Source organism: Prionailurus viverrinus, chromosome B4 (genome assembly GCF_022837055.1).
Source record: "Prionailurus viverrinus isolate Anna chromosome B4, UM_Priviv_1.0, whole genome shotgun sequence".
Classification (NCBI taxonomy): Eukaryota; Metazoa; Chordata; class Mammalia; order Carnivora; family Felidae; genus Prionailurus; species Prionailurus viverrinus.
In genome coordinates, this window is record NC_062567.1 from 100,259,437 (window position 1) to 100,272,561 (window position 13,125).

General features: G+C 34.6%; 1 protein-coding gene across 6 annotated transcripts in view; it reads right to left on the reverse strand.

Annotated features, from left to right (window-relative positions):
* Positions 1–1,442: 1,442 nt before the first annotated feature.
* Positions 1,443–13,125, reverse strand: part of PPP1R12A (protein phosphatase 1 regulatory subunit 12A) — a 159,085-nt gene continuing 147,402 nt past the window's right edge. For 4 of the 6 annotated variants that reach the window (XM_047865581.1, XM_047865582.1, XM_047865579.1 and 1 more), the window contains 3 exons: positions 8,875–8,922; positions 6,398–6,448; positions 1,443–3,616 (listed from right to left, as the gene is read on the reverse strand). In XM_047865581.1, the coding sequence (XP_047721537.1) occupies positions 3,530–3,616; positions 6,398–6,448; positions 8,875–8,922 (186 nt within the window). In that variant the 3' untranslated portion in view covers positions 1,443–3,529. Of the gene's footprint in view, positions 3,617–3,663; positions 5,257–6,397; positions 6,449–7,172; positions 7,204–8,874; positions 8,923–13,125 lie in introns of those variants that run through there. The other 2 variants (XM_047865580.1, XM_047865584.1) reach the window with 2 other exon arrangements.

Below are 13,125 nucleotides of genomic sequence, written 5' to 3' on the forward strand. Positions count from 1 at the left end.
AACAAAAGAGAGATAAGCGGGGCTCGAACTCACCAACTGTGAGATCATGACCTGAGCCGAAGTCAGATGCTTAACTGAGCCACCCAGGAGCCCTAAATTTATTGCTTTGTAATCTGGTCATTTTGTAGGCAAAGAACAGAAATAAGACACTCTCCGTCACTTACCTCAGAGAAAGAGCAATCTGTCATTTCCAAAGCATTTAACCCCAGAGAACCTTTCCAAAATGAGTCAAGCAATGTATTTAGGTATCTAGAGCTATATACAACAGGAAAAACAATTTTATTCTATACTCAATCCTTTTTGGACAGCAGCTTGTGTACATGCACTCACGCACAGAGATTACACGTATACAGTATAACATGTGGACATCACAGAAAAGACTGCTCATCAGTCAGACTTCATGATTGTGGCCAAAGGTTTTCACCAATGGGTAGTTCATAGTTGTTAGTGGAGTCTGCTGTATTCTGCTTCTAATGATGAAGTGGAGGGCAAACTACAAGACTATTGTGTCCTAAGGGAAACACATGGTCCTGGTCTGAAGAGAACTGGGCTCTGGATGATTTTCTTCTTATGACAACTTATGACATGAAGAGTCATGACTGTTCAGATTGGCCAGGAAAGACTAAGTGATAAACTTCTAAGCAAAAGAGTAAAGTAGTCGAGTGGATTGGTAAATACCTACTTTTTGTATGAGACCTCTCTGACACAGTTCTATAGCTGCTTTTCATTTGGCTTTGAAGTATGTGCACGTGAAATTCTTTTATGCAGGACAAACAACAGTAATGTTCTTAGTTCTGTGAGCATGCTTAGGGAAAACAAGTACTGAAAATAGAAAAAATAGAATTGAATTCTTATATTAATGTACACAAAGGCTTGCCACAAGTCCTTTACCCAAGTTCCCCAAATTAAAAGTGCCTCTTTTATGTAGTTATAGATGTGTAAGTAGATGAGGGGCTGAACTTGGGACAAACCCAGGTTGAGGAATGATGTGTTATTTTACATTTCAATGGAGTATTATCTTTATATGTATTCCCAAGCCTATGTCTGCAGCTAAGAAAAAGCACAGGTTTAATTTAGAAACCACAAAATGTCTATGTGAATGAAATCTCATGCTACAAAGCTACTATCTTGAAACTTGCTATTATTTTTTACCCAGTTATTATCATAAAAAAACTAGTTCTCAGATTCTGCATACAGACAGCTTTATGTAAAATATATAAACATTTGTCGAAATTGGTACACAGATTGCATAAATATGGCAATTAAGATTGCATTTACAGATGTGCATGTACAATGTTGTGCAAATTATCACAATATTACAATTTCGAAAATTATTCAAATTGGAATCCAAGTAAAGCAATTAGTGAAAAAATACCCATGCAGAATTTAAATATCTCAGAACAAAATTTAAGTGTCTTCAGTAAAAGGTCACACATTTAAAATAGTTTTATTCATTTTATTTGTATATGTCAAAATACATTTTTATTTCCAAAATAGTGGGTTTTGCAACTAGTTTCATGCAGAAACAAGGTCTGCTCAATACTACCAATAAAATCAATATAGCACAGTAGCTGTTCAGTTTTAGATACAAAGAATAAATAACCTAAATACAAAACACTAAAATATTAGAAACATGTATTTAATCATTCTTCACAGGCATCCAAACTTCACAAATATAATCCTTAGCATGCCTAACTGTTGTGCAACCAGAACATGTTGCAGTCACTCAAACTGATCAATTATCTGTATATTTTACGTCCACATAAGACCATGGAAATTCTCTATATTCAGACCCACCATTCATACAGTTCAAATATAACCAAAAATAAAATTCCCATAACTATCCTTGTACCTTTAAAAATCAAGAATCCTGAGCTTGGTAGTAAGAGCATAACCTTATATCTTCATAAAACCAATCAAGAGAGAGAGGACTTAAAATCCTGCTTACCAAAACACCCTTTCCCAGCCCCAAAGTAATCTAAAATAGGCAGTAGAACACAATGACCTTTTAAAATGAAGGGGTACAAATTCACATTTAATATAGTATACAATACAATCAATAATACAATTAGCTACTATAAGCTTTACAATGTACAATTTATTCAAATGGCTGAACTGTTCAGTGGTTAAGGAGACAGTTATGTGCCAGAAAGATGTGGTATTTTTTTGCATGGTTTGATGAAAATATAAAAGCTATTTGTCCAAATAAAAGCCATCTTCACTATGTACTTGGTTTTGCTTTTTTTTTTTTTTTTTTTAAAAGGCCACTGAAATGTATAAAATGGTCTGAACATGATGGTGGTATCAAAGTCAATGCCTCTTCACATGGCAATAACAGTGCATTTAACATTAACTCACGGTTAAGTCTGCAAATGATTTCATAGCATTACTTTGGCTAGCACAACAGTTTTAGACAGCACTCAGATAAATATAGGTATGTGAAATGTGAAGCAATTATCTTATGCAACTTTAGTTGTGGTTGAATACTATCAAATGAAAACTGAAATTAAAAGTAAAAGCACTTTACAGTAGAAAACTTTTGTAAAGATAGGGCCCCACATAATGTGTTACTTTTTAAGTCTTTATATCACATTGTTAGCAAATTTTGTTTTTAACACTATTATGGAGTAGCCTACTTTGCATTAACAGACATTTGAATTAAGAAAATAGTCAAGCATGCCATGTGGTGGTCTAAAAATCAAAACAATACACTTATTTATATATACAGCATCACTCAGTACCTGCTAAAATGAATGTGAAGATTATATACTACAATAATAAAAAACAAACAAAAACAAAAAAGTGACCAACAAAGGCAGAAAATAGGACTTAAAAGAATCTAATCTCAATTGACTTTAAAGCATTCATATAAGAAATAAATGCATATTGCACAAACAGTGAAAGCAAATGTTCCACCAAGCAATTCAGTTCCAGGCGGAAGACAACAGAGCATTAGCCTAATACATGACAATGATATCAGGAGAACAGGTGTTCTTTTCTGTAAATGAGAAAGCTGTGAAAACATAGATGAGTCTGCCACATGAAGAGTTAGAAGGAAAAAATACAAACCCAAACTTAGATGTAAAGCAAAAAAATATCGAAAAACTGGAAACTGTGGCACATCAAAAAATGTTGAATAACTGTCTTCTGTGAGAGCTGAAAGTTTTTGTTGACACAAAAGTATTTATGTACAACTAAGGCTTACTGGTTAAATATCTCTGAGGCATATCTGGCCTTGAACACTTTCCTTAAATGCTGGAGCTGTAAACAAGTTTTCTCAGTCATTAAAAAAAAAAAATCTTCTCAGCAGCTGCATTAACATGAAACAATGGTCTTGATACAAGAAAAAAAAAAAAAAAAACCCAGAAAATTAAACAACAAAATTCCTAGATAAGAGGGCATTTGGCAGGATATCCGAAAATGACAGTCTCCCTGGATTCTTCCCAGGCTTCCAGTGACTGTCAATTATGGTCCACTGGGTTGCTCATATGTGCAATTCCATTACTTGCTGCTTTTTTTTTCCTTTTTTTTATTTGGAAAGTTTGCTTATAACTCTGATCAAGGCCCCATTTTCATCCTTTAGCCTCTGGTTGTCTGCTTTTAGGTCTGGTAACATCTATGAGGGTAAAAATAAAAAAAAAAGGTTTTACTTCAACAGGAAGACAAAAATGTTATCCTTAGTGTTTTTATATTTTCACCACAAGACACATGAACAAGCTTTGTCAGTTATATAAATTTCTAGTGGCTAAAACGTATAAGAAAGAAAAAACTTGATTTGTGACGCTAATTAGTTTAATAAATGATGGAATGAGAAGTTTATTTTCCCAAAGTTATCATTTGGAATGTACTAAATCACTTGATATTATGACTCACAAGCACACTGTATTAGAGCAGCCAAGAAAATGAAGCCTGTTTTTGTTAGGATAGGCTCTCAAAGGGAGTTCCTCTAAGACTTCTATCAGCATCTAAACCAAACCCTTTTACTTTATTTACATCGGACCTTAAATATTATTCCACAAGAAAACCAGCCTATTTAGGGAAGTTTTGAGGGAGTTAGACTTGTTCTAAATTATTAGAATTCCTTAAAGGATTCAACTGTAGTACTAAGCTTAAGCATGTACTACAGTGTCTGATCCAAGATAGGTGCTCATTAAACGATAACAATTATTCCTATTATTGGAATAGTATAAAATAACTTATAAGCCAAAATATATTTATGAAAATATCTAAGCACTGAAAAAACAACCAGTATTTGGAACAAAGAGAAAAACACACGCTCAGGTCCTCAAAGGAAATCTATCTTCTGTTCTATAGACAAACTGAAGGAGGGGGTGGAAATGTTAGCAGTAAACTGGATTTTCTACTAAGAATGACTTAAATTCCATGTGCTCTGCCAGATTTGCTAGGAAGTAGAACAGTTTATACTTTGGACACTAACATACTTTGCAAGACACTGGAAATAGTTTTCTACTACCTTTCCTCAGCTTTCAAGATGTAGTAGATTGTAAAATTAGACAAAAGTAAAACTTCTACTTGGCAATATTACCTTAAGCAAAATCTTTATGAAGAGTTTAAATTTATATGGAATGAATCAATTCTTGTTTTCAGAATATATGGTTATAAAATACAGTAATGTGAAGTTTATGTATCAGGATACCACTGTAAAGGACTAAGTGAATATTACCTGAAGTGGTTCTGAGTGAAAATGACATTATTTTGAAAAACAGATAAAACATGTTTAATCGTCACCTTCAACATATTAATTGTATGTAAAATACATGTTACATTGTTTACGTTCCTTTTTCTTTCTAGTCAAGAATTTTAAATGGTCATAGTTTTAATCCATAAATTATCTGTAGAGCCAAAAATGTGCACAAGCTTTTGCAAAAGTGCAGACAAGTCTTTAAATCCCTAAACCGTTCTCTAAATTCACTGTAGTTTATCAGTCAGAATGTACAATTAGTGACACTTTCTAACATTCTGAGAAGCCATGCATAATTAACAGTTATATGATAAGCTACAGACACAATGGCATTAATTTGTAAAAGTGAGCTCAAGACACGCTTACTAATACAAAAACACCTGCCTGGCTCTACCAAGAAGAAATGATGAAACTACAAGTTATAGGTTCACAGACTGCAGTTGCCTACAGAACCCTGAGCGCTTGGCTACCACTCTTGTCAAGGCCCTATTCTCAGTCAGCAGTCGTTCATTTAACTCTCTCAGAGTCTGAATTTGCTTTATTTGGTGCAGGTTCTGCAGGAATTAGAACATAAAGAAATAGAAAATAAAAAAATAAGAAAATGGAAAAGAGGACAATAAAAATACAAAGAATCACAGATAAATGAATATAAGAGGAAAAAAATTAAGAGTCTTAAAAGGATATTCCATGAGATTCACAAAGGTAAATAGTGTAGTCCTAAAATTCCATATCAAACAAAATACATAAACAAACAAAATCCAAAAAATTTGTCTCCAAAGTCATTCAGTAATAATATTCTAACAAAGAACCAAATTCAGCAATACAATAATTAAATCTTGACAGTCTAATTCTATAGACACATTTTCATAAGTATCAGTTCATTAATTCATAATGTGATAAAGATATTTTATGCAAGACAATATGATAAAAGGTAATCAATTAACTGTGCTATTTTTGTTCCCCCTGCAAGAAGTGTTCCTTCCAACATTCAAAACAAATTGTTACTTCTACAGGTAATTCAGAGTTCCATAAAATACAGCTCCGCTGGCCCACTACCGTAAAGTCCTTTATTTTCTTTTCTTTTTTTTAAAAAAAAAATTTTTTTTTTCAACATTTATTTATTTTTTTTGGGACAGAGAGAGACAGAGCATGAACGGGGGAGGGGCAGAGAGAGAGGGAGACACAGAATCGGAAACAGGCTCCAGGCTCTGAGCCATCAGCCCAGAGCCTGACGCGGGGCTCGAACTCACGGACTGCGAGATCGTGACCTGGCTGAAGTCGGACGCTTAACCGACTGCGCCACCCAGGCGCCCCAAAGTCCTTTATTTTCAAAGGAAAACACTTTTGTATCGATCCCCACTCCACCATTTACTCTCCAAGAAACAGAGTATGTGAAATGTGAAGAATAAATACTAAATCCCAAATCTTACAGTCATTATTGTCTAATTTCTTCTACACCTGACTATCAAAACAGCCATAAAAATTGATTAACAAAAAGATTTGAATTATAAATGTTCTCCTAGCTCACCTAAAACCTGGATTTAGGAATAAAGAGAAGCACGGCATATGGATAATTCACAAATTACACAATCAGTGTTGAGAACAATTAACATGAACACAGTATGTTATTAGTTCTGTAAAATTTAAGTTCGTAAAGAGCACTGTCTCTCATAAGTAGTAGCATGGTTTACTTACTTTGAGCTCTTCTTCCATTTCAGATATTCTTCTTTCTAGAGCTCTTCGTTCCTAGATCAATTTAAGGTACCAATATTTATCACATAATTATTATATTCTTAATTCTCTAAGTTGTGAAATAGTGACACTTTAGAGTCAAAAATCAAATCAGGAGCAGTGTGGAAAAAGATGTGATGCCAGTGATGTGCAAAGAGCTTTCCAAATTTCTTTCAAGAAATAAATATGAAGATTATTATTTTTATTAATTTCTATAAGCTCTTTCTTTAAAGCTTTGACTTTAAGGTAAGATGCTACATAACATGTTCAAACTGTTTTTTCAGTTCATTTAAACTTAGGCATAGAATAAACCAATACTCAAGACTGAGGATTATGTAGAGAGGAAAAAAAACCCCACACATAGATGCAATTATTCTACAGTGACAGAAGCAGAAACGCAAGAAGCAAACATGCCTAAAATATGTGTAAACTTTCAAAAGGATCTAAGAGAAGTTCATCTCCTCCACCTGCAAGGTCTACTAGCCATTATTTATCCAGTTGGCTTTACAGTTTTGTACCGAGCTTGATACTGTGTGCAGCACTGATGCCGTGACTCTAATGAAGCAGCAGCTGCAGCATGTATTTTCATGTTCCTCCTTTCAAAGAGTGACAGGCAAAGGCAACATACGTTACTGCAGTGTACTGTTTTATTCTGCCTTAAATAATAAGCATTCTAGGGTGTTATGCAAAAAGCAAGCAGCAGTAATTAATGTGCTGTAAAACTTTGGTTAGGTCATACCGCCCAGAAGATACTGACTCTTGCCGGTCACCTTTCAGATACAAACCATTTAAATTTAGTTTAATCACTATGAATTCCCAAGACATTCTTTCCCAGATTAATAATTAATGTTGATATTTAGTAAAGCAGTACATTTACTGTAAATGTTAATGTTTTAGGTTATATGATGTAAAAAAAAAAATAGGATCCTACTCATAGTCTTTTAAATACCATGTTATTCTATTTTTAACTTGTTTAAACACTATTACATAGACAAAAATGTTATTTCCTATGAATAGGACTTTCTGCTAGTTAGTAATACAGCCATGACTAATTCATAAAAACCACTGCATTTCCCAAAACACTAGGATATATAGTGTCATATTTGATCCTCGTAACTTGGTGAAATATCATAAATAGCCTATTTCCTTCTGCCCCATCATCCTTAATTTTATTAGGTACCTTCAAGATTTTAACTATTTTCTGGTAAAAAAGACAAGAACACTTGTCTATAACTGTCTTATCACCAAAACAGCAATTATAAAGATGCAGGCAATTTCTTCTGTTTGGCAAACTTATTAACATTAAAAAATATGGTTACGAGAAAATTTATGTAAAGTGCTTAGCCCAGTGCCTGCCTGGTACACTGAATAAATGCTAGCAGTTATTATTAATACTATGATTACTAATGTCTGTTAAAATGGAAGTGGATAAGCTACTCAGTAATTTATCTGCATTCGACAGGCAGGCAAAGGAGTCAGATGAGAATGTCAGAGTATGAATATATGTATCATGTATGCGCAAGCCAAGAATAAAAAAGGACAGACATCATTTCTCTCTCTCTTTTGTTTTTCGTCAAAAAGGTAAATTGGCTATTTTTATAATGGAATGGAAGAAAATGTTTTATCAACTGCTCCTGATTATTTATTCTTTGACTTAGAGATCACAGCTACCCAGGATATAACTTCTCTAACCACAGCTCACGTGAACTAACAGATACTTTTTGGGGATTTTCCTTTAACTTTTGATCATTTATACATTCTGAACTGCTCAAACTAAACTTGTAGAGTTATTCCTATGGCCACTGTAAGACCCCTGAGCAATAACAGTAATAAATGAAGAAATACATGTGACTATATCACAGCCAGCTAAAAAATTACAGAAAGACAAAGAAGAGCAAAAAGGCTTTTCTAATAATCATTTTTTGTTTAAGATATCCTATTTAAGTTAAATATTTAAATTCAAAATTAAGTAAAGCATCATTAATTTAAAAAGAATTTTAAAATTTGATGTTCTTAGAATCTTTATAAACTTTAAATTTTGCAAACAATTAAACTAAATGTATACATGACCAAAATGTTTTAAGTATATCACCACAGAAAACCAAAGGAGATAAATGGCATATCAAAAACATCAGATTCATTACCACAATGTGTGTATTTCAGAATGAAGGCAAAGATTTTTTTAATCCATTAAAGGAATAACATGGTAAATTAAGTCTTAACACCTACAGAGGCAGGGTTATTTCACATCTACAGAGATCCCATAGAACTGTATAAAGAAGCTAAGCCAGAAAACATTTCTAATTAAATTAACATTAATCTACACTAATTAAAACTATCAACCATAAAGCCAAAACTGAAAGAAAAAAATCCTCCACTATTGCTTATATAAAACAATAAAAGGGGAAAAAGATTACTTACTCAATAAAATGGACACTTACCCTTTTTTCCATTTCCAATAGTGACCGATCAGCAAACCTTTCTTGCCTCTGTAACAACGTAAGAAATATAAAAGGGATCTAAGTACAGTAAATGTGGGGGGTGGTACTGGAGGAGGACCACAGTAGCACTCCTCTAGTGGTATTCAAATAAGTCATACTAGTCAGGTAGAGGAATACACAGGTATAAATAAAAATCAGTTTTGTATTGAAACAATAAAAAGTTAAAGGAATGCTTAGAAACAGAATGGTGTCCACAGCTCTCATGGACTACATTCCACTTTCCTCAGGTCTTTACATAGTACAGTACGGGGTAAGGAAGGAGGAGAACTGTGGAACAACACCAAAAAGATCCTACAGTTTCTCCTCCAATGCTCAAACTCTCTCCTTTCCTACACCACCAGGAGGAGTGGCTAATCCGAATGGTCAAATTCTAAGACTTTGACTGAAATGTAGTTCGGACTAGATTGAGTGAAATATCCATGCAGACAAACCAGTGAACTGGCCTAAATTTTGTTTTCTCTCCCAGCTTAGTCTTGCCTACTCTCTCTCTCTCTAGAGTTTTTGTTAACAATCACCCATATTCCAAAATTGGTAAGTAAGGTTCATACTCCTGGTCACTTAGAAGAAATCCTAGCTATATAGCTTTTCTTCTCCTGGTGAACTTAGGACTCATTTTCCTGCTTCCTGTACAATGTGATCAACTCGAAGTTGACAAAGTCCCCTGAGATTTGGGGGATGGAAAGGACCCTTGGGATTTTAAGTCATATGGTGCATGTAACACCACAAAGCTCTGCATATGAATACTGAGTAAAAGACCCAGTTAAGAAACAAGTTCTATCCTAGTTCTTTCTGACTTACACTGACTTCTGTACATTTATCTCCCTTGGGATTCCTGGTCACTTTGCCAGAAAAAAAAACAACCAAAAACTCATCAAATGGCTCACTTCCCAAAAGCGAATTTGCTGAATAATCAATCTTACCAATTTACTAGAAGTGTTGTGTTTTTTTTTTAATGTTTATTCATTTATTTTTGAGAAAGAGAGTGTACAAGCAGGGGAGGAGCAGAAAGAGAGAGGGAGACACAAAATCTGAAGCAGGCTCCAGGTTCTGAACTGTCAGTGCAGAGCCTGATGTTGGGTTCAAACCCATGAACCATGAGAGACCTGAACCAAAGTCGGCCACTTAATCGACTGAGCCAACCAGGTGCCCCCAAAAATAGTTTTTGACAACTTTTTTTAAACGTTTATTTTTGAGAGAGAGAAAGAGAGCAAGTTGGGGAGGGGCTGAGAGAAAGTGAGACAGAGGATCTAAGTAGGCTCTTCGCTAATGGCAGAGAGCCTGATGTGGGGCTCAAACACACACACAGTGAGATCATGACCTGGGCCGAAGTTGGATATCTAACCAAATGAGCCACCAAGGTGCCCCTTTGACACCTTTTTTAAAAGAATGATAAGTAACATTTTTTTAAAGTTTATTTTTGAGAGTGAGAGAGTGGGGGAGGGGTGGAGAGAGGGAGACACAGAATCCGAAGCAGGCTCCAGGCTCTGAGCTGTCAGCACAGAGACTGACATGGGGCTCAAACCCACAAACTGAGAGATCATGACCTGAGCTGAAGTCGGATGCTCCATGGACTGCGCCACCCAGGTGCCCTGTTTTTTTGGCAACTTTATTAACAAGAATGCTCTTTTATGACTATTAACTACAAAATTTACTTAAAAATATATTTCATCATTAAATGTTTTTTTTTCTTTTTAAAGATTTTAAGTAATCTCTACACTCAACACAGGGATTGAATTTACAACTCCAAAATCAAGAGTTGCAAGCTCTACTAACTGAGCCAGTCAGGCACCCCTAAATGTTTCTTTACACAATTTTTTGTTCTGTCAGCCCTTTCAGTATTCATGCTTTAGTATTATTCAGACTTGCAACCGTTACTTTTTGATCCTTTTATCACAATTTCTTTTTTGTGGTTATGGTATATAAAAGTTAAAGATCTAATCATAGCCAGGTATCCTTCCCTTTCTCTGTTGTTTTAAATGGTTTTATGCTTTTGTGCTTACTCTTTCTGGAAAAAGAAAAGTCGACATTTTAATTACTTATTGTTAGAAATCAAATATAAAATATATATGTATCAAATATAAAAACTTTTCAACTAATTCTGGTTTCTTTTTGTTTTTAATTTTTTTTCTTTTTTTTTTTAACGTTCATTTATTTTGAGACAGAGAGAGACAGAGCATGAACGGGGGAGGGGCAGAGAGAGAGGGAGACACAGAATCGGAAACAGGCTCCAGGCTCTGAGCCATCAGCCCAGAGCCTGACGCGGGGCTCGAACTCCTGGACCGCGAGATCATGACCTGGCTGAAGTCGGACGCTTAACCGACTGCGCCACCCAGGCGCCCCTTCTTTTTGTTTTTAAATTTAAATTTATATTTTAATTGCTAGAAATACAAAACAAAGGCTAATATAATGTGCCCCTTGAAGATCTGCAAATGAATCCTAAAAATGTTTAAATGACTGAAAGATGTAGGGGCATCTGGCTGCTGGCTCATTCAGGAGAGCATGTGACTCTTGGTGTCAGGGTCGTGGGTTTGAGTTCCGTAGCGATTACTTAAAAAAAAAAAAAAAAAAAAGAAGAAGAAAAAGAAAGACTGAAAAATTTAAAAATGACATTCAAAAGCACCCGAAAGAAATCAGAAATAGCTGAAACAATGCCATTATATGTAAGTTAATGAAAGTTTAGATGGAAAATTGGCATTTTATTGAGGCGTTTTCTTCATATAGGGACATTTTAGCAACTTTATGATTTATGTGCTAATTTCTTATGTTAAAAATCAATTTTATTAATTAGTTAATATTTCTGGTAAATCTTGTAGTTAATAAGCTGTTAAAATCATAATTACTAAATCTAGTGAAATGACATTTGACAAAATATTCATCAAACCAGCTTTTGGTAAATCAGCTTATTTCCCTCTGTTGGAGACTACATGGAGGAGGGTGGCTGGACTAAGACGGGACTTAAAGATTCTAGAGTCCCTTGGCCAACTATTATCAAACATATGATTAATAGGATGATATCCCTTGGAAAAAACTCCATGCAACTATCAAACTGCCACCACTATGTTATGGAAGTAATGCTCAAAAAAGAAAATTAAAAAATCAGGTGGAATGATTCATAGTAGACTTAAATACTCAGGATAAATACTCTAGAGTTGAACATAAAGCTTAATGTTTATCAGTTCTGCTTTTACATATATCCTTAAATTTTACAAATAACATTTACATAGGTTTCCCAACTAAGACAGTAACTCTGAATACTTACCGATGTCTTAAACTCTGAATTACCCTTCCCATTCATTATTCATTCAGTATACTGGGCATGGTACTCAGAATGTCTGCTAAGGCAGAAGCTGTCATACTTTTTAATCCAGTGACTTTTCTGGCCACAGTCCACAGGATCAGAAATTGGTACAGGACCCAAAGGCAACTTGCTATTGGTTGTCCAGTGTCCTATGAAATTGGACTTTTCACTAACAAGACCGTGAGCTGCAACAGGACTGCTCCATGCTGATAATAACTGGCTAATTCTATCAGTTCTCCTCTCTTGTAGAATTCAAATGAGAGACATATAGGAAGAATGAAATGACAACAGGGTACGCAGAGAGCAGAAAAACAGAGAGGGTAGTAAGCAGTAAAAACACAGATTAGTTGACTCACCAGTTACAGGACACTGCTGTAGAAAGCAGTGAACTTTTTTTCTTTTTAAAGCAGTGAACATTTTTATTTAGAAAACATTATGATCAAATCTCTAGAGCTAAAGCTATTTTCAGAAAACTAGTTATGATATTTTTATATGAGGAGGTTTACAAAGCTACTAATGCAACCCAAAGAAAGATGACTTTCCAGTTTACCATAAAGCCTAAGCATAAACCAGCAAGTTGTAACTTGTATGACATTCTAAGTTTTTATGACACCTCACTGTGAAATGTGTTCTTGTTCTGACTTACTTCTCTGTATATCCTTATAGTAAACCCTCAGCAGCTGATGGAATCTGCAGAGCTGAATAACCTCATAAGGTTATCTTAACTCCTGGAATTTTAGCAAAGCCTCCACTGTGCATTGCCAATTGCTTCACAATGTAATAGTGGTTAACAACAAGAAGAAGGTACCTAGTAACAAGTAGAAGTTCACATAGAGAACTTAAAAAATTATTAAAAAGATAAGTATAAAAGAATGACCAATGAAAGTATACAG